At 36.3% G+C, this 18794-nt stretch overlaps 1 protein-coding gene across 1 annotated transcript in view; it reads right to left on the bottom strand.

The window, feature by feature from the left end:
- Nucleotides 1-16906, bottom strand: part of LOC101498557 (NAD-dependent malic enzyme) — a 17466-nt gene extending 560 nt beyond the window's left edge. Inside the window, exons 1-18 of the mRNA XM_004510782.4 lie at nucleotides 16663-16906; nucleotides 15860-15956; nucleotides 11102-11220; nucleotides 10806-10973; nucleotides 10301-10429; nucleotides 9844-9904; nucleotides 3433-3536; nucleotides 3224-3307; nucleotides 3008-3114; nucleotides 2806-2908; nucleotides 2422-2529; nucleotides 2181-2246; nucleotides 1956-2028; nucleotides 1771-1857; nucleotides 1629-1683; nucleotides 1479-1550; nucleotides 668-730; nucleotides 121-235 (exon numbers count right to left, since the gene is read on the bottom strand). Of these exons, the coding sequence (XP_004510839.1) occupies nucleotides 121-235; nucleotides 668-730; nucleotides 1479-1550; nucleotides 1629-1683; nucleotides 1771-1857; nucleotides 1956-2028; nucleotides 2181-2246; nucleotides 2422-2529; nucleotides 2806-2908; nucleotides 3008-3114; nucleotides 3224-3307; nucleotides 3433-3536; nucleotides 9844-9904; nucleotides 10301-10429; nucleotides 10806-10973; nucleotides 11102-11220; nucleotides 15860-15956; nucleotides 16663-16794 (1743 nt within the window). The 5' untranslated portion in view covers nucleotides 16795-16906. The remainder of the gene's footprint in view (nucleotides 1-120; nucleotides 236-667; nucleotides 731-1478; nucleotides 1551-1628; nucleotides 1684-1770; nucleotides 1858-1955; nucleotides 2029-2180; nucleotides 2247-2421; nucleotides 2530-2805; nucleotides 2909-3007; nucleotides 3115-3223; nucleotides 3308-3432; nucleotides 3537-9843; nucleotides 9905-10300; nucleotides 10430-10805; nucleotides 10974-11101; nucleotides 11221-15859; nucleotides 15957-16662) is intronic.
- Between the last annotated feature and the right edge of the window lie 1888 nt (nucleotides 16907-18794).

Genomic DNA, 18794 nt, shown 5'->3' with positions numbered 1-18794 from the left:
TTCCTGCTTCACATGTTAACACACTCTACAATGATAGCATGAAAACTTATAACATAACAGTCCATTCTACCAGAATTTTTAACACATTAAAATATTGAGTAATCAGGAAAAGCTGCATACTTTTGACATGTGTGCAAGTTCTCTTGGCCCTACATCACCTTGTCCCTCTGCCAGATCTTCTTCAACTGCTGCTCGAAGCACAGCAGCTCCAACCTCTGCTGTAACATCTCGTATGCTGCAGCAAGCAAAGTAGCATTAATAAGAGAAGGCCATAATTTCAACTACTGACAATTGGCCATAATTTCAACTACTGAGAACTATTAAGCTTCTCAACAAACAGCCAAATCAACAAAATTGTTTATATTCTTCTAAGAAATTTGTTGAGTACACATCTTTGTAACCGTATCTGAAGCTATTACATTTGGGAAACGACTGCATATCTTAGACAAGAGATTGTGGTTGGATCAACACCTATATTGTTAGATTTATGGCATCAAACTTTGGCATCTAAATCATAGTTCACATTCAGAAAACCACATCTTAATTTCATTAAAAAATTGAAACTTCATTTGTTCTGTTCATTATAAAAGAGACAAGAAAAGAAGAGCTAAGAAAAAAAATCAAAATCAAAATAAATAAATAAATCAGATGGAAAAGGGAATATTACCTATCAACGGACGGATATAGAATTCCTTTTAAGATATCTTCTTCAGACATGTATGAAGCAAGGCTGTTAGAAAGACAACATGGAATGTTAGTAATTTATATGACAAGATGCATAAGATATCTTCTTCAGCCATGTATGAAGCAAGGCTGTTAGAAAGACAATGTGAAATGTTAGTAATTTATATGACAATATGCATCAAGTGACATCTCGCCATGAATGGAAAAATAAAATAGGATTGTGCAAGTTAACCCAATGAAATTAGTAATGAAATTTTCATCATATGCCTTGCATAAGAAATTCACTTAATGATAAGAACTGCTGTAAAACCTATGGTGAATGCATGGGCCTGCCATGTAGAGTTATTTTTTTATATAAATCTTTGGAATGCAAAGGCATCACAATGTGGAGTAGCATCTTAATTATGTTGGCACAACATTCATTTCCAGCATTCCAAAACATCCTTTGGTACCCTAGATAACAACATTCATTTCCAGCACTCTAAAAAATATATTAAGAAAAAAGGTACTCTAACTATATAGTGCGCATGTACTTCTTTGTGAGAAAATATCAAAACAATGAATCACATAGAATAGATTTCAAAGAACTATAGAGAGCAGGTATAAATATTCAGCAACACATAAAACAAAGACAAACTGCTCAAAGAGTTGGAAGTCATGGCATCCTATTCAATTCTATTATGATAAGACTCGATAAATGTAAAGATATTTTGCCAAACCTCCATGAATTTTATTCTTAGTTCTAATAGCTTTTAATAAATAAAAATAAACAATTCTCCAAATTAACATCATACCATTCAGCAGCTGCCTGCAACATTCCATCTGTAATAAGATGAGCACCTGACAGAAGTGTTCCCAAACCAATTCTGAAATGTGAAGGTTAAAACAACTGTTACGCCAGTTATTCAATTTTAAGTATATATAATCCAAAAAAGTATGCCTACCCTGGGAAAAGGTACATATTATTTGCTTGATTTACATGGCCTACATTCCCATTACCTGCACATAATTTTAATAATTATAGAAAAACAACAGCTAATGAAAATCTGAACAAGATACATCAAAACCAATGAAAGAGGTAATTACCAAAATCTACATTTTCGAAAGGGCTTCCACTTGCAAACACTATATGTTCCCCAGCATGATTAAAAGCATCAATAGCAGTGCACTCAGCTGTCCCCATAGTACACACAAAAATGACAAAATGAAAAACAAAAACATTATTATTGAAATGTGAATGCTTAATGAACTTTGCATAACTATAAACAAACCATTCATGGTGGGATTAGACATGGCAAAGATAGCAGGTTTTGTTGATACGGATTCTCTCATTGCCTTAAGCACCTGAGCTGAATCTCAACTATTAATATTAAGAACTCGGCTAGAGAAAAGTTCATCCAGTAACCAAAGCTTTCAAATGTCATTGCATTTATCTATTTAATAAATGTCACAGAGGGATATGACATGACAGAAATGCAACTGTAGAAGGTAATTACCTCCTCATTGAAAATACCACCAACACCGGACAAACCTAGGAGCACATGTGGCTTAACCTTCTTAACCTAAAGATCAGTAGGCTCAACAATTAAAGCATCAACATAAGTATGCGTAAATATTATAATTAGCATCACTAAATAGGAGTTTAATCTCTTTATATCAAAAGGACTCTTTTCAATATCATAAGAGTAAAGCCTTGGCTCAAATAGAGTTTTTCTCGATGAATCCTGTAACATTTACCACTTCAACTATACTAGCACCCTCGGTAAGCCCATCTATGTCTCTTGGATTTTGAGCAAATGGAGCTGCAGCTGGATCTAGATTGTTCCTTTCTGTTGTGACTAGACCCTGTGTATGAAGATGGCATTGTTATCAAGCTTAAGTAAATAAAAGCCCAACATGAAATAACAGCACACAAATTGATTGCACACAACACAGTTATTTATTTCTTTTATATGCAAACATTGGGTATGAAAACAAATCAATCAAGACAAAGAATATTATGATAAAAAATTATAAAAAAAAACCCGTTTGAATTAGAAGTTTAGTCAATCACAATCAAAATAGACATTTTGTTATCTATATGAATATGAAAGTCAACACATTATTATTTTGCAAGCATACATTTTTATCAATCAGAAAGAACTGACTTTTGGCAGCTGTTTCACTGCAGCCAGATATCTTTGCAACTGCATTGATGGCCATTTTCAGAACCCCTAACCCTGCACTGCAATCCAGGCAAAAAGTAGCAATAATGAGGCATGTGATAAAACAAGAGAAACTGGACACCCAATATTATGCCCATCACAATCAGTTTTGCAAGTACCTCCCAGCTCCAGCCACAACTATCTTTTGGTTCACAAAATCAGACAACGGTCGACCTTGAGATCTAACAGTTCCCAATAATCCAGCAAGTGCAACACCAGCAGTGCCCTGTAGGATACAGTAATATTGATGTTTCAATAGCTACTTCAATAACATACAGCATTGGAAACACCTTAATGATTTTCTACATCATCAATATTTGATGTCACTTTCTCACCTGTATATCATCATTAAACATGCAAAACCTTTTATTATATCGTTTCAGGGTTTCAAATGCCCACTTCATTTGGAAATCTTCAAACTGATAAAATTGACACAGCAAATTTAGTAACAAAATTTAATAATTGATGAAATCTAAAATGATAGAATAAATATATACCTTCAAATCACTAGAGAAATGAGGAAAAAACAAACAAACAAACAAACCTGCACAATAGCCTTGGGCCATCGAGCATGAACTGCTTCCATGAATTCATCAACAATTGATAGATACTCTTCACCTTCCAGCCTTGGTTGTCGAAGTCCTAAATCTATCACATGAAAACACCAGAAAATCCCATGCCTTTCAGGATATCAAAATAAACTGGCGTGCCAGATTTCATGGTAATCTTTGCATTTTCAGAATGTAGTTACATGTCAAGGATAAACTAGCCAAGAATGAGTGTAAACTATGAAATCAAGCAAGAAGATATAATATACAGCAGTAAATAAAATCTAAGGTAACATGTCAGAATTCTAAATATGGTGAATCTTTTATTTGAATTCATAAATGTTATTTTATTTATTTTTTGCAAATAAGTTTACTTTTATTTGCATGAGAAAAAAGTATAAACAAAGACTTGTTATAAATAAGTAGGAACAGTTTCTCAAAAGATCGAGAACGTCAAAGCAATTGAATAATCATGTCTGAAACTCCTAAAATACAGTGCGTAAGGTGGTCAGATATACTCAACCCACCATAATCATACATTAACAGGGTCATATTCCTTTTTTACAAAATAAATTATTAGCAAGGACTGGCTGAGTGATACGAATAAAAATAGGTTTGGGAATGTATATGTGAGAAGGAATAAAAAGAATGTTAGTTAGTTAGTTTTCTTTTTAGCTTAGCTGTCATTCTATTAGAAATTGGAGCCAAAACAGATTACTATAAATAGCAATCTGTTAGGAGCAGTTAGGGGGGGTTTTTTAGGGAAGAAGTAGAATTGGTTGGACTGATCCATAGGGAATCAGGAATTTTCTTCTCTAAGCTTGTAACGTGTTCTTCATTGCGAAATAATACATTCAATTCAGAATCACCTTGATTCTGAATAGCATTCTTCTATTCTATCCCTAATTCCTCTTCTCTGAGTTACCAGTTGTAACACTGGTATCAGAGACACCGATTCTGGTGTCCTGTGATCGGTTGTTTCCGCTGCGATTGCGTATGGTTTTGACGAGAAACATGGCTCGTTCTTCGGATGATTGGAATTTAGAGAGAGAAGAAATACGCATGAGGCTTGACCTAAATGAAGCGAGGACGAAGAAAACCGAAGAATTGCTTGCTGCAATCGCAAGCAAATTAGGAGTGCGATCTGATGACGATCATGGTGATGGAGGCAGTGAGATCGGAGATCGTGAATGCATCAGGGAGAAAGGGCAAAATCGTTGGCGGAAATTGGAAATCCCAATTTTTTCCGGTGAGGACGCTTTTGGTTTGACACGCAAGCTAGATCGCTATTTTTCGTTGCAAGTGGTCCAAGAAGAAGAGAAAATGCAGGCGATTCTGTTAGCATTGGAAGGAAGAGCTTTAAGCTGGTTTCAATGGTGGGAGAGGTGCAATCCAAATCCTTCATGGGATGCTTTCAAGGTGGCTGTCATAAGGAGATTTCAACCATCAATATTTCAAAATCCTTTTGAATTGTTGCTATCTTTGAAACAGGTTGGTACAGTGGATAAGTATGTGGAGGAATTTGAGAAGTATGTTGGCGCTATAAGAGAAATTGATCAAGAATTTGCTAAGGGCATTTTTCTGAATGGATTAAAGGAAGAAATTCAGGTAGAGGTAAGATTGTTTGAACTAAAAAGCCTTACTGATGTTATTCAAAAAGCCCTAATGATAGAACAGAAAAATATTATTTTGAATAAGAAGGGGAGCACTGACTATTCTAGACCGACTAGCTTTACAAGAAATAATTCTTTCAGCAAGGTGGTAACTGTTGATTCTAAGAATACTGCTGATAAAAAAGTTGATCGTCCTGCTAGTGGTAGTGTTGTTAATAGCTCGGGATCAGTAAATATGAATGAAAGAAATAGGAGCAGAGGGGGAGAGTTCAAACACTTAACAGGAGAAGAAATGAGGGAAAAAAGAGAAAAGGGGTTATGTTTCAGGTGCGATGAGCCTTATTCCAGGGAGCATAGATGCAAGAACAAGCAGTTTAAAATGTTAATAGTGGAGGAAGAAGATAGTAGTGAAGAGGAGGATAAAGAGGACTTGGTTTCAAAACAATTTAATGCTCTTCACCTATCCTTATGTTCCATGGCAGGCTTAACTTCATCCAAATCCTGGAAAATTTCATGGGAGTTATATGGGAAATCTATGATCATTTTAATTGACTGTGGTGCCTCACACAATTTCATATCACAAGAAATTGTCTCTCAATTGCAGCTGAGGGTGGAACCAACACTCACTTACTCGGTAGAGGTGGGGGATGGTCATAAAGTGAGATGTCAAGGAAAGTGTAAGAAGCTAAAACTTGCGATACAAGAGCTGGAAGTAGAACAGGATTTTTATCTGTTTAGCTTGAAAGGTGTGGATATAGTTTTGGGGCTGGATTGGCTAGCCAGTTTGGGGGAAGTGAAGGCTGATTTTGGAAAACTTGAATTATCTTTGAGGAGAGGCAAACAATGGGTCAAAATTGTTGGAGATCCTTCTCTAGCAAAAACTCAATTACACTTTGGTGCATTTATGCAAGTTCTGAAACAAGAAGGGCATGGATTGTTACTACATTGCATTGAAGAGCCAGATACAAACAAGGAAAGACCTATGTTACCCAAGGAATTAATGGGAGTGTTGCAAGAGTTTGAAGGGGTGTTTCAGGACCCACAAGGATTACCTCCAAAGCGAAAGCATGATCATGCTATTCACTTAAAGGAGAATGCTGAGGTTCCCAATTTGAGACCTTATAAATGTCCACATTATAAGAAGTCAGAAATTGAAAAGTTAGTGGGCGACATGTTACAAGCAGGGGTCATTAGACCTAGTATTAGCCCTTATTCCAGTCCTGTGATTTTAGTCAAGAAAAAGGATGGAGGATGGAGGTTTTGTGTAGACTACAGGGCTTTAAACAAGATAACAATTCCAAACAAGTTTCCTATTCCCATTATAGAAGAGCTTCTTGATGAATTACATGGAGCTAGCGTGTTTTCTAAGCTGGATCTAAAGGCTGGGTATCACCAAATCAGAATGAAAGAGGAAGATGTGGAAAAAACTGCATTTAGGACTCATGAAGGCCTCTATGAGTTCTTGGTAATGCCTTTTGGTCTATCAAATGCACCTTCTACATTTCAAGCCTTAATGAATGAGGTATTGAAACCATTTTTAAGGAAATTTGCTTTAGTCTTTTTTGATGACATATTGGTTTACAGCCCCGATTTGTCTTCACATGTTTCTCATCTAAAGCAAATACTAGAATTGTTAGCTCAACATTCACTCAAGGCCAATAAGAAAAAATGTAGTTTTGGTCAATTGAGTTTGGAATACCTTGGCCACATAATTTCAGGAGAAGGAGTTTCAGCTGATAAATCTAAGGTTGCAGCTATGCAAAATTGGCCAATTCCAACTGACATTAAAGGACTAAGAGGGTTCTTGGGCTTAACAGGATATTACAGAAGGTTTGTGAGGGATTATGGCAAGTTAGCAAAACCTCTTACTGATTTATTAAAGAAGGATAATTTCCATTGGTCAGAAGAAGCTGTTTCTGCTTTTCAATCTCTCAAATCTGCCATGATTGACTTACCAATGTTAGCAGTCCCTGATTTTGAGAAGGTGTTTATCATTGAGACTGATGCATCAAGCAAGGGTTTAGGGGCTGTTCTGATGCAAGAAGGACGACCACTAGCATATTGGAGTAAAGGGTTATCTCTTAAAGCTCAGTTAAAGTCAGTCTACGAAAGAGAATTAATGGCTTTAGTGCAGGCAGTCCAGAGGTGGAGACATTACATTTTGGGCAGACATTTCATTATTAAGACTGATCAAAGAAGTCTTAAATTCTTAACAGAGCAAAGGTTATTCACGGATGAACAATTTAAGTGGGTTGTCAAGCTAATTGGGTTGGATTTTGAAATCCAATATAAACCTGGAAGTGAGAATACTGCTGCTGATGCTCTTTCGAGAAAGAGTATGTATTCAACTATTTCAGTTTTGTCCAATGAAGAAACTGAAGATTGGATATTGGATGTTCAACAGGATTCCAAATGGAAAGAGGTGATGCAAGATTTAGTGGTTGATCCTAATTCACATGCTGGTTTCGAATTGAAGGGAGGATTACTATTGTTTAAAGGAAAATTGGTCATTTCCAAAACATCTAATAGAACCCCTATAATTTTAGCAGAGTGCCATAATACTCCAATGGGGGGACATTCAGGTTTTTTCAGAACTTACAAGAGAATTGCCAGTTTTCTGTTTTGGGAGGGCATGAAAAAAGATATCAAGCAGTATGTAGAAGCATGTGATATATGCCAGAGGAATAAATACTCCACATTAGCTCCAGGGGGTTTATTACAGCCATTACCAATTCCCACTCAGATTTGGATGGACATTTCTATGGATTTCATTGGAGGTCTTCCTCGGATCAAAGGAAAGGATACTGTTTTAGTAGTGGTTGACAGGCTTTCTAAGTACTCTCATTTTATTGCTTTGGGCCATCCTTTCTCAGCTAAAGAAGTGGCTGCTGTCTTCATCACAGAAGTTGTTAAACTTCATGGCTTCCCATCAACAATTGTCACTGATAGGGATCCTATATTCTTAAGCCAATTTTGGAAAGAATTGTTTAGATTGGCTGGAACTCAATTAAAAATGAGCACCTCTTATCACCCTCAGACTGATGGCCAGACTGAAGTTGTTAATAGGTGTTTGGAGACTTACTTGAGATGTTTTGTGGGACCTAGACCTCGGAAATGGTTAGACTGGCTTGCTTGGGCAGAATTTTGGTATAATACTACTTTCCAAAGTTCAGCAGGAATGACTCCGTTTAGAGCTGTGTATGGGAGAGATCCTCCATTGTTGATAAAAGGGTGTGCGATTCCATCCAAAGTTGAAGATGTCAATCAACTGGTCCAAGCCAGAGATGACATTTTGAAGGAACTCCAGCAGAATTTACTTCATGCCCAGGATCAGATGCGAGTTCAAGCTAATAAGCACAAGAGATTGGTGGAATTTTCAGAAGGGGATTGGGTCTATTTGAAATTACAGCCTTACAAAATCAAATCCTTAGCCTCAAGACCCTATGCTAAACTGGCTGCAAGGTTCTATGGTCCTTATCAGGTGCTATCTAAAGTCGGTCCAGTAGCCTATAAACTCCTACTACCTTCTCATTCTAAAATTCACCCAGTTTTCCATGTCTCTCTTTTGAAAAAAGCCTTACAGCCCCATCAGCAGCCCCAACCTCTCCCTCCTATGTTGAATGAAGAGTATGAACTCCAAGTAGAACCAGCTGATATAGTAAACTGGCGTGAAGATCAGCAAGGATTAGTGGAAGTTTTGGTCCTTTGGAAGAATCTACCTACTTATGAAAGTACTTGGGAGAGTGCAGCTAAATTGCAGGAACTATTTCCAACTTTTCCCCTTGAGGACAAGGTCATTCTTTTAGGGGGGGGGGGGGGGGGGGTGTGATTAGAAAAAAATAGGTTTGGGAATGTATATGTGAGAAGGAATAAAAAGAATGTTAGTTAGTTAATTTTCTTTTTAGCTTAGCTGTCATTCTATTAGAAATTGGAGCCAAAACAGATTACTATAAATAGCAATCTGTTAGGAGCAGTTAAGGGGGGTTTTTTAGGGAAGAAGCAGAATTGGTTGGACTGATTCATAGGGAATCAGGAATTTTCTTCTCTAAGCTTGTAACGTGTTCTTCATTGCGAAATAATACATTCAATTCAGAATCACCTTGATTCTGAATAGCATTCTTCTATTCTATCCCTAATTCCTCTTCTCTGAGTTACCAGTTGTAACACTGAGCCAAGGGTGGTAGTAGGGGCTATGGCCTCCCAAGGCTCAAAGCTTGAAAATTATATTATGTAAAAAAAATTGTAATCCTTGAACTTATTGGTGGTCTAATTCATCGGTTGCTTTTTTATGTTGAAGGTAGAGACAGTTTAATTAAACAATTGACTATGGTCATTTCTTCTCGTGTAACTATTTCAAACTTCTTGCTAAGCTTTGCTAAAAACTTATAGTAAGTAATATCTATAGTAAGGAAGTTTTAGTGGAGCAACAACTTTAGATTGAGGGATCCAGCACGGGTAACATAAGAAGATATGATAACATTAAGAAGCATGTGGGGTTATTCTAAAGATTCTAAAGCTTTTTAATCTAGCAGTGGTAGGTAATTAAGAAGGGAAAGGACTTGATCAAGTCCCACTCCTATATGTTTCAAAATCAAACCCGGTGCAGTTTATCAATCCTTCCTATGTCTTAGATATTGAAATTTGAAGCTATTCTTGAACTAAATAAATTAATAAAATCAAATTGACACACCCAACATGAAACTTTCATCCTTGGTCCCTGATAAATAAAACAATGAGACATATCACAGCTATAAATAAGAAAACAAAAATCTAAAAGAATAGTTTTACACTCACAAAGTCGATCTCCAAGTAGCGTTTGATTGTTGGTGCCAACATCTAGCATGACTGGAAGTATCTGCCGTATTTGAAAAAACAACACAGGATGAGCTAACAGGATTTATTACTACCTTTTGCAAGTGGTAGGTAAACAAAAGGAACCTAATTGACATATTATTCGACGTGAATGATCTTGGGTCAAAATGTCATGAAAACATTGCCAACTATATATGAAAGACACATATAACTACACATGGTAAAATTAAAACATCAATGAAATTATATATGCCCAATATCCTAGCACAGGTTATAATCCTATCCATTGTTAAATGTTAAGAATGCTTCTATCCAAAACCAAGGCCACAGGCAAAAATGCTGAAGTTGATGCTCACCAGATGTTTGCCAGAAAACACAGAAAAAATAACAGACAGAGATTGAGACCACAAAAAAGATACAGCCATAAAAAGAAACATACTCTTTGTGGGTTGATACCAGCAGCAGCAACATACACATCAAGTTTCCCTATGGGTATTCCAATTCCTTGAACTCCAAGATCACCTAATCCAAGAATTCGACTTCCATCTGTCAAGACAATCATGTCTACCTGCAAAAGAACAATATGATGTTGAAACAAAACCTAAAATTTTGGATAGATTAATTTGGGTCCATACAAGAGGGTGGAAACCATATTGTGTTCTACAAATTAATTTGTTTGTTGAAAGGATTAAAACATTTGACAATGCAGTGTTTTTTTATTAAACTGCTTAATAAGAGACTATTGCAAAGCAAAGCCATTTGATTTTTTGCTTAATACTTAAGGAGTGGAAATTTACTATAGTCAGCATTAGGATTAGAAAATTCAATTGTTCTTGAACAGTATGCTGAAAGGATTAGATGAGAAGAATAAAAGGTAAAGAGTTATTTCCGATTTCAACGATGAAAAAAATATTGACATCGCATTACTGAAACTAATGCAATACCTCTTTAGCCGGCCAATTATAGATCATTGACATCATCTCCCCTTTGTCTTTGGCACTAAAATACATTCCACGTGGCCGTCTAAATAACCCTGAATAATTTTGGCACACTAATCCAACTGTAGGAGTATATATTATTGGAGCAAACTCTTTAATATTGTCAATAAGAACCTGAAAACAAATGAAATATAGCACCATAAGAATCACGGATAAAAAATAGGTTATTCTCTTAAATCATTAAGCAAATTGAGTTCAAAAAAGAGAGAAAAACAGAAGGCAAACTTTGTGATCAAACTCACTCTGTAGTACAAAGTCTCATTCCTATCATGCAGTCTATTTAAGATTCTCCATTTTGCTAGGGAAACAACTTTATCTGATTGTCCGTGAGTATTCTTCTCCAAAGATCGGTATGAATCCACTGAAAATATAATACACGGCTATCAAAATTACTGAAGAGTAAAATTACAAATGCCTTAAAATTTGAGTTAGACTTGACTAAACCCCAAAAAGCTATCTCTTAAGATGAGAGTTGTCTTCCACTTATAACTATTATTCAGGTCATCTCATTGTCTATGTGGGACTCTCAGCACGTTCCTTCTGTGTTCCAAACTGGACATCTGGAGCTTGAAGTTTGCTTTTCTTTGGAATAGCCAATATTAGTAATGTTAGTATTGTTAAAAATTGTTGTTAAAACTGAAGGAAAATGAACAGCAAAGTTGAAAGAAAGAAAATCAAGAAGGGTTTCTCTCAAAAATGTATTATTGAAATTGACAACAAATAGATGCAGCAGTTACAGAGTTCCTAACTGAATTGCCCTGCAATTCAGTCCCAATCAATTAACTCTCTAACTGCCTCCTTATTGAAGACTAAGCTTCTATTATTTATACTAACAATCCTAACTAATTCAGTTAGGATTTACAGCTGGCACAGCTCAGCAATTAACAAAACTAACAACATAGAAATTAAACTTGGCTCCTTCTCTCATACACCTTCCTAATAGGAAGCCTTGCTTGACTAGCAATCCTATCAATACTTGGCAAGGAATAGGCAACGGTTGAAGTAGTCCAGCCGGAGATAAAGTGGAGTACTTGGTCCTTTGACATACATCACACTCTTCAATAAACTTCTTGATATCTTTCCTCATGCCTTCCCAAAACAAGAAGCTAGAGACCCTTTTAAAAGTTCTGAACAATCCTGAATGCCCTCCACAAGGAGAATCATGGCATTCAGCCAAGATAAGTGGTATTTTGTTAGAACCCTTGGGCAGCACCAATTTACCTTTATATAAAAGTCTTCCCTTCTTGAACTCATAACTAGAATGAGAAGTAGGAGAGACAATTAAGTCTTGCACCAACTGCTGCAATTTAGGATCTTGTTGCAATTCCTCATCCCAAGAATCATCATTTTCCACATGTAGAACTGAGAGGGCAGCGTACATATCTCTCCTAGACAAGCTATCTGCTGCAGTATTCTCTATTCCTGGCTTGTATTGGATTTCAAAATCCAAACCAATGAGCTTGACAGCTCATTTAAATTGCTCAGCACTGAACAATCGTTGATCAGTCAAGAACTTAAGGCTCCTTTGGTCAGTCCTCACAATGAAATGGTTGCCCAAAAGGTAATGTCTCCATTTGGTCACAGCCTGAACCAAAGCCATAAGCTCCCTCTCATAAAGAGACCTTTGTTGAGCTCTCAAAGATAAGCCTTGACTCCAAAATGCAAGGGGTTTACCCTCCTGCATCAAAACAGCCCCCAACCCCTTACTAGAAGCATCGGTTTCAACTACAAAGACCTTAGTGAAATCAGGTACAGCCAACAAGGGAAGATCAACCATGGTTGTTTTCAAAGCCTGAAATGCAGATGTAGCTTCCTCAGTCCAACAAAACTTGTCTTTCTTCAAAAGCTCAGTTAAGGGTTTGGCTAATTTCTCATAACCTTGGACAAAACGTCTATAATACCCTGTTAATCCAAGGAAACCCCTAAGACCCTTCACATCCGTAGGAATAGGACAAGACGTCATGGCTGCAGTCTTGGACGGACAAGCTGCCACCCCTTCTCCAGAAATCACATGTCCTAAGTACTCAAGACTAGACTGTCCAAAGCTACATTTTTTCTTATTTGCCTTCAATCCATTTCTGCATCAGCATTGCCAAGACTTAGTGGACATGAATAAGATAAGCTGACATATCCTTGCTATACACCAAAATGTCATCAAAAAAGACCAGGACAAACCTCCGGAGGAAAGGCTTCAAAACCTCATTCATGAGGGCTTGGAAGGTGGAAGGAGCATTGGTGAGACCGAAAGGCATCACCAAGAACTCATAATGCCCCTCACGAGTTCGAAAAGCCGTCTTCTCTATATCATCTTCTTTCATCCTAATTTGATGATAGCCTGATTTTAAATCAAGTTTAGTGAATATTGTTGCTCCATCAAGTTCATCCAACAACTCCTCAATGATCGGGATAGGGAATTTGTTAGGGATAGTAATTTTGTTGAGAGCCCTATAATCCACGCAAAAACGTCAACCCCCGTCTTTCTTCTTGACCAAGATGATGGGACTAGAGTAAGGGCTAACGCTCGGTCTTACAATGCCAGCTTCAAGCATTTCTGAAACCAACCGCTCTATCTCTGTTTTTTGATAGTGTGGATACTTATAAAGTCGTAGATTAGGTATCTCAGCCCTCTCCTTCAAATGAATTGCATGATCTATCCTCCTTTGGGGTGGAAGACCTTGAAGATCTTCAAAAACCTCATAATAATGTTGAAGAACCTCTGCAACAGCTTCAGGGATGATTGAAACCGCTGCTAGTTTCTGCTCTGCAGAATCGCACTGAATCAACAAGCCTTCCCCTTCTTCCATCAAAATTTGCATGAAGGCTCCATAAGACAATTCAGTTTTAGTTAATGAAGGATCACCAACCAACGTAATCAACTTGCCATCTCTAGACAAGGTAAGCTCCAACTTGCGAATGTTGGTTTTGACCTCTCCCAAACAAGAGAGCCAATCCAAACCCAACACCAAGTCCACCCCTTGCAGGGAGAACAAATAAAAGTCTTGCTTAATCTCCATTCCTTGCAAATGCAAACTCAACTTAGGACACCTTCCCTTACATTTCACCCTATTACCATCCTCCATTTCCACAATGTAAGAAGGAGTATCCTCCACCAGCAAGCTCAGTTTATGAACTACTTCCTGAGAAATGAAGCTATGAGAAGCTCCACAATCTATGAGTACCAAAACAGAGTTGTTTTGAACTACCCCTTGTATCTCCCAAGAATTTGTGGAAGTCAGCCCAGCCATTGAACAAAGAGACAATTGCAGAGAATTGAAAGTTTCTACCTCATGAAACTCAGCATCACTGTCCTCCTCGTCATCTTCTTCTAAAATAATCATACGAAACTGCTTATTCTTGCATGTATGGTCTCTATGATATGGCTCATCACATCTGAAATAGAGTCCCTTCTCCCTTTTGTCTCTCATCTCCGCCTCGGATAAACGTTTGAAATCACCAGCCCTGGTTTTATTCGCTTCCCCAGCCTGACCACTCACCAGATTAGTAGCAGAGGTACCACCCTCAGTTTTCTTATCCAACCAAGGCTTAGTATCAACAGTCACAGTCTTATTGTAAGAACTAGCCTTAGAAATAGTGGTTGGCTTAGTGAAAGTGTTGGTTCCTTTCTTGGTCCAAACCAGATTCTTCTCCTCAATCATAATAGATTTTTGAATTAAATCAGACAAAGACTTTAATTCATAAATTTTTACCTCCACTTGAATTTCCTCTTTCAAGCCATTCATGAAAATTCCTCATGCAAATTCTTGACCAGTGGTCTTCAAAGCTCCAACATATTTCTCAAACTCCTCCACAAATTCCACCAATGTCACCGTTTGTTTGAGTGCTAGCAACAACTCAAAGGGATTTTGTACCATTGACGGTTGAAACCTGCGAACCACTGCCAGCTTGAACCCATCCCAAGTTGGTTCAAGATTGCACCTAGCCCACCAGTAATACTAGCTCAGTGCTCTACCCTCCATGGCCACCAAAGTGGCACGCAACTTCTCCTCCTCGGGAACGCTTCGCAATTCAAAGTATTGTTCCAAACGGTGCGTCCAACCGTACGCATCGTCGCCTGAGAAAATCGGGATCTCCATCTTCCTCCACCGGTCGCGCTCAACGTGTTCACCCAGGGATCTACCGCTGCCGCCGCTGGAATCCATCTTGGCCGCGAGTGCAGCCAATTGATCCTCCGTGTGTTTGGCGCGCGCTTCTGCCAACTCCAGTCGAGTGCGCCATTCCTCGCGCTCCTACTCCCAATCACTCAAATCTCTCACCATGCTTCTTGTCTTCATGCAATGCGCAGTAGAAGAAAATGAACTCAGGGCACCAGACCGGTGCTCTGATACCAGTGTTAAAACTGGAATTAAAACTGAAGGAAAATGAACAGCAAAGATGAAAGAAAGAAAATCAAAAAGGGTTTCTCTCAAAAATGTATTATTGAAATTGACAACGAATATGATGCAGCAGTTACAGATTTCCTAACTGAATTGGCCTGCAATTCAGTCCCAACCAATTGACTCTCTAACTGCCTCCTTATTGAAGACTAAGCTTCTATTATTTATACTAACAATCCTAACTAATTCAGTTAGGATTTACAGCTGGCACAGCTCAGCAATTAACAAAACTAACAACATAGAAATTAAACTTGGCTCCCCTATCAATTGTTAGCAGTATGCTGAGGTTGGGTATCGAACCCCTGACTTCCCTTATCACTCCACTCTTTAAATCTCTACATCAACCACCAAACTAACCCTATATCCCCTAGCTTGAATTTGGCTTGATTAGATATTTGTTGGTGGCCCATCAGATTTAAAATAGACTCTAATACCAACTTAAAATTTAGGTTTCAACCAAAAAAGCCAGCTCTTAAGGTGGAGGACCCTCCACTTACCACCACTATTCAAACTATATCACTATCCACCATGAAACTATCAACAAAATGGAGAAAAGGCAAGAAACCAAACACACAATAATATCATAAGTATAGGCCTCAAACTTACTAAAGCGATCATATTGCTGCTCAAACGATATAACACGAGGAGGAAGAAGCCCCCGAAGCCCCAATCTATCCCTTTCGGTCAAAGGAAACCCAGTATCCTGCATTCCAAAAATTTAAAATCAACATTGATTTCAAGGATCCTTAAGAACAACCTTAAAGAAAGTTTTCCATAACCAATTGACATCATCCACAAGATTATGTAAAACATACGGCCATTAGAAGCATCATTCAGTTATTTACACATACTCAACATTAAATAATTAGCTTTTTCCTCTATTACTTATTCGGCCAAAAAAAGAAATTAGCTTTAATGTTTCACATATAACATTAATTAACAAAGTACAATGTTTCCATAGCAAAAAGAAATTCGCAGTAATCTATACTATAATTAAACTGATTCAACAGTCAGTCGTGTTTGCACCTCATCCACCCACCTTTTTGTTACCAAAAAAAAAACTGATTCAACAGTCACTAATGTTTTCACTCATCAAATCAAACAAAACCAAATCAAAAATAAACTACTAAATAAAAAATACTAGTCATAAAAATAGTACCAAAAAAAGTAATTTCAAACTCTATAGCTTCGACACCTCTAATTAAGGTGTGTCCCGGTATCCAACACATTTCTGTGTCACCCGCACCTTGATAAAATTTAATTAATTAATTTTCTCAAATTATTACTATTGTCAGGGTTGTGTCATGTGTATGAATCAGTATGCGTGCATCATAGATTTCAAAAACCAAATAAGTTAAATTAAACCAAATAAGTTAAATTGAATTCGAAGTTTTAAGAGAGAGAGAGACCTTATTGAACCATGGATCGTGGAGAATGTCGGCACCACGCTTATGAACAATGCAAGGACCGGGAATCACGGTGGAGAAACGGCGCGATCGGGAGAGTTGGCAAGCGGAAACGAAGCGTGCGAATTTCCACATTCTGTCACACTTTTCCCTTGACGAAAGTTGAAATTGAACTGAACGCTATTACTAAGCTAAAGCTTTAATTATTGCTGGCAAAATTGTCAAGTATGCACCGTCGTTTTCTTCAAGAGAACAACATTTTTTCAACCGGTAATTATTAAATTCAATTGTTACTTTAAACGCTGACATGGAGTACTCATATTTTGAAAAAAAATTCCACTCTTGTAATTAAAAAAATTATTATTAAAAGTACTATAAAAAAAATTAAGAAAGTTATGTTAAATATTAAAAGTCAATTGTAAAAAAATATATATTGAAATTACATTTATTATAAATTATTAAAAAATTGTTTTGTATTTGTTTAATATAATGAAAATTATTTTAAAAGAAAAATAATTATAAAGATTAGTTTTATAGAAAATGTTCAAAACATTTTCTTAATTTAGATTTTTTTATATATATTCTGATTTTTTTCAAAAACAGTAAAAAAAACAAATGAAAAATTCTAAAAATTATTATATTTAAAAAAAAATTATATCAATTGAGCTTTAAATATAAAAAGACCCCAAAAATTTAAGGTGTAACATTTTTCATCTTTAACTCTACTTAAAAATTATTCAAGATTTCAACACGGATGTGGTTGTCTTATGTCATTCAATATTTTAATCATTAAATTATTTATTATTTTCTCTCCCTAAAATGAACCCTTAAATTATTTAAGGGATCTAAATTCAAACAAATGATACTTTTTCTTATAAAAATTGCTCTATAAATTAAGATATTTAAAAATATTACACTGAATTTTTATTTTACAGTTCCTTCTCTTTGCTTTTAATTTTTTACTAAATTTTTCTCTCATAATTCTTATCCTACAATTTCATCTCTTTGAGGTTCAATTGACATTATTTTCTAATGAATTTTTCATCTTATTATCTCAAACATTATTTTTGTCTGTGTCAAATAGATTTCAATCAATATAATTTTCATCATATCTATTGTGTATTAAAATTTAAATTCATCAATTTTTTATTCATAGTTAGTTGCTTCTAAATGATGTATTAGTGTAAACCTACTTGAGACACTAATGTTGGCTTACATGATTGAAGATGCTCTTATAGTAGTAGAAGTTTACATTTCTCCTTATTATGAGGATGAGAAAGTGACTTGATGGATGTTTATAAAAAAATTGATGAATGAAATTGTGTTCCTCAAAACTATATTTTTTGAATCGACTTCAAATCAAGTTAGCATCTTAACTCTAATGATGAAGAAAGTCGTGAATTGTTACTTTAAAGAAGTATCGTAGTTAGAGTGTTGAATAACTTTTAAGGATTAGAACGATGGATCTTGTGTTGTATTGATCTATCAAATCAAGTTATACTTGTATGGTCACAACTTCAAATCTAAATTATTTAGACATACACACAAATGAAAAAATATAGAGAGAAAATGTTGTTTTTGAGTTTCAAAAACTATTTGAAAATCAATTTATGCCACCGAAAATATTATTGGATTGAGTCGCGGATTAGGTCGCTCTCTTTAAGAAGTTTCACAGCGCTACCCAAATTGTGCAAGACAGACTATCAACCCCGAAGTCTCCAAGATAAAATATTTCAGATACACTATATCGGAGTTCCACTACACCGTAGAAAACTATTCTAAAATTAAACACTCAATATGACAGTCATTGGTTGTCACTCATAATATGGACTATGACTACTCAAAAGAAATAGAATAAGAAGAAGGAAAGGGAGAAGTAAAGAAAAGTCTCAGATTTTTTAGAACTTTTGGTGTGCTTTTTCTAACTTTTTCGCGATCCATCAAACCAGATCCACAAAAAATTACACTCCAAAATTTTCTAGATTTTGACCAAATTTTTTTAGGTTTTGATCGAACTAAAATCTGATGCGGGAAAAAAGCTAGGATTTGACTGGGGAAAACTGATGCGCAAATTCATGGAGGAATTGATTGGATCAGATGTTAAATGCTGACTAGGTGGAGGATAAACATGTGTG

The sequence above is a fragment of the Cicer arietinum genome, chromosome 7, assembly GCF_000331145.2.
Source record: "Cicer arietinum cultivar CDC Frontier isolate Library 1 chromosome 7, Cicar.CDCFrontier_v2.0, whole genome shotgun sequence".
Classification (NCBI taxonomy): domain Eukaryota; kingdom Viridiplantae; phylum Streptophyta; class Magnoliopsida; order Fabales; family Fabaceae; genus Cicer; species Cicer arietinum.
The sequence above is the reverse complement of the archived record's forward strand: the minus strand, read 5'-3'. Positions and strand labels throughout refer to the sequence as shown.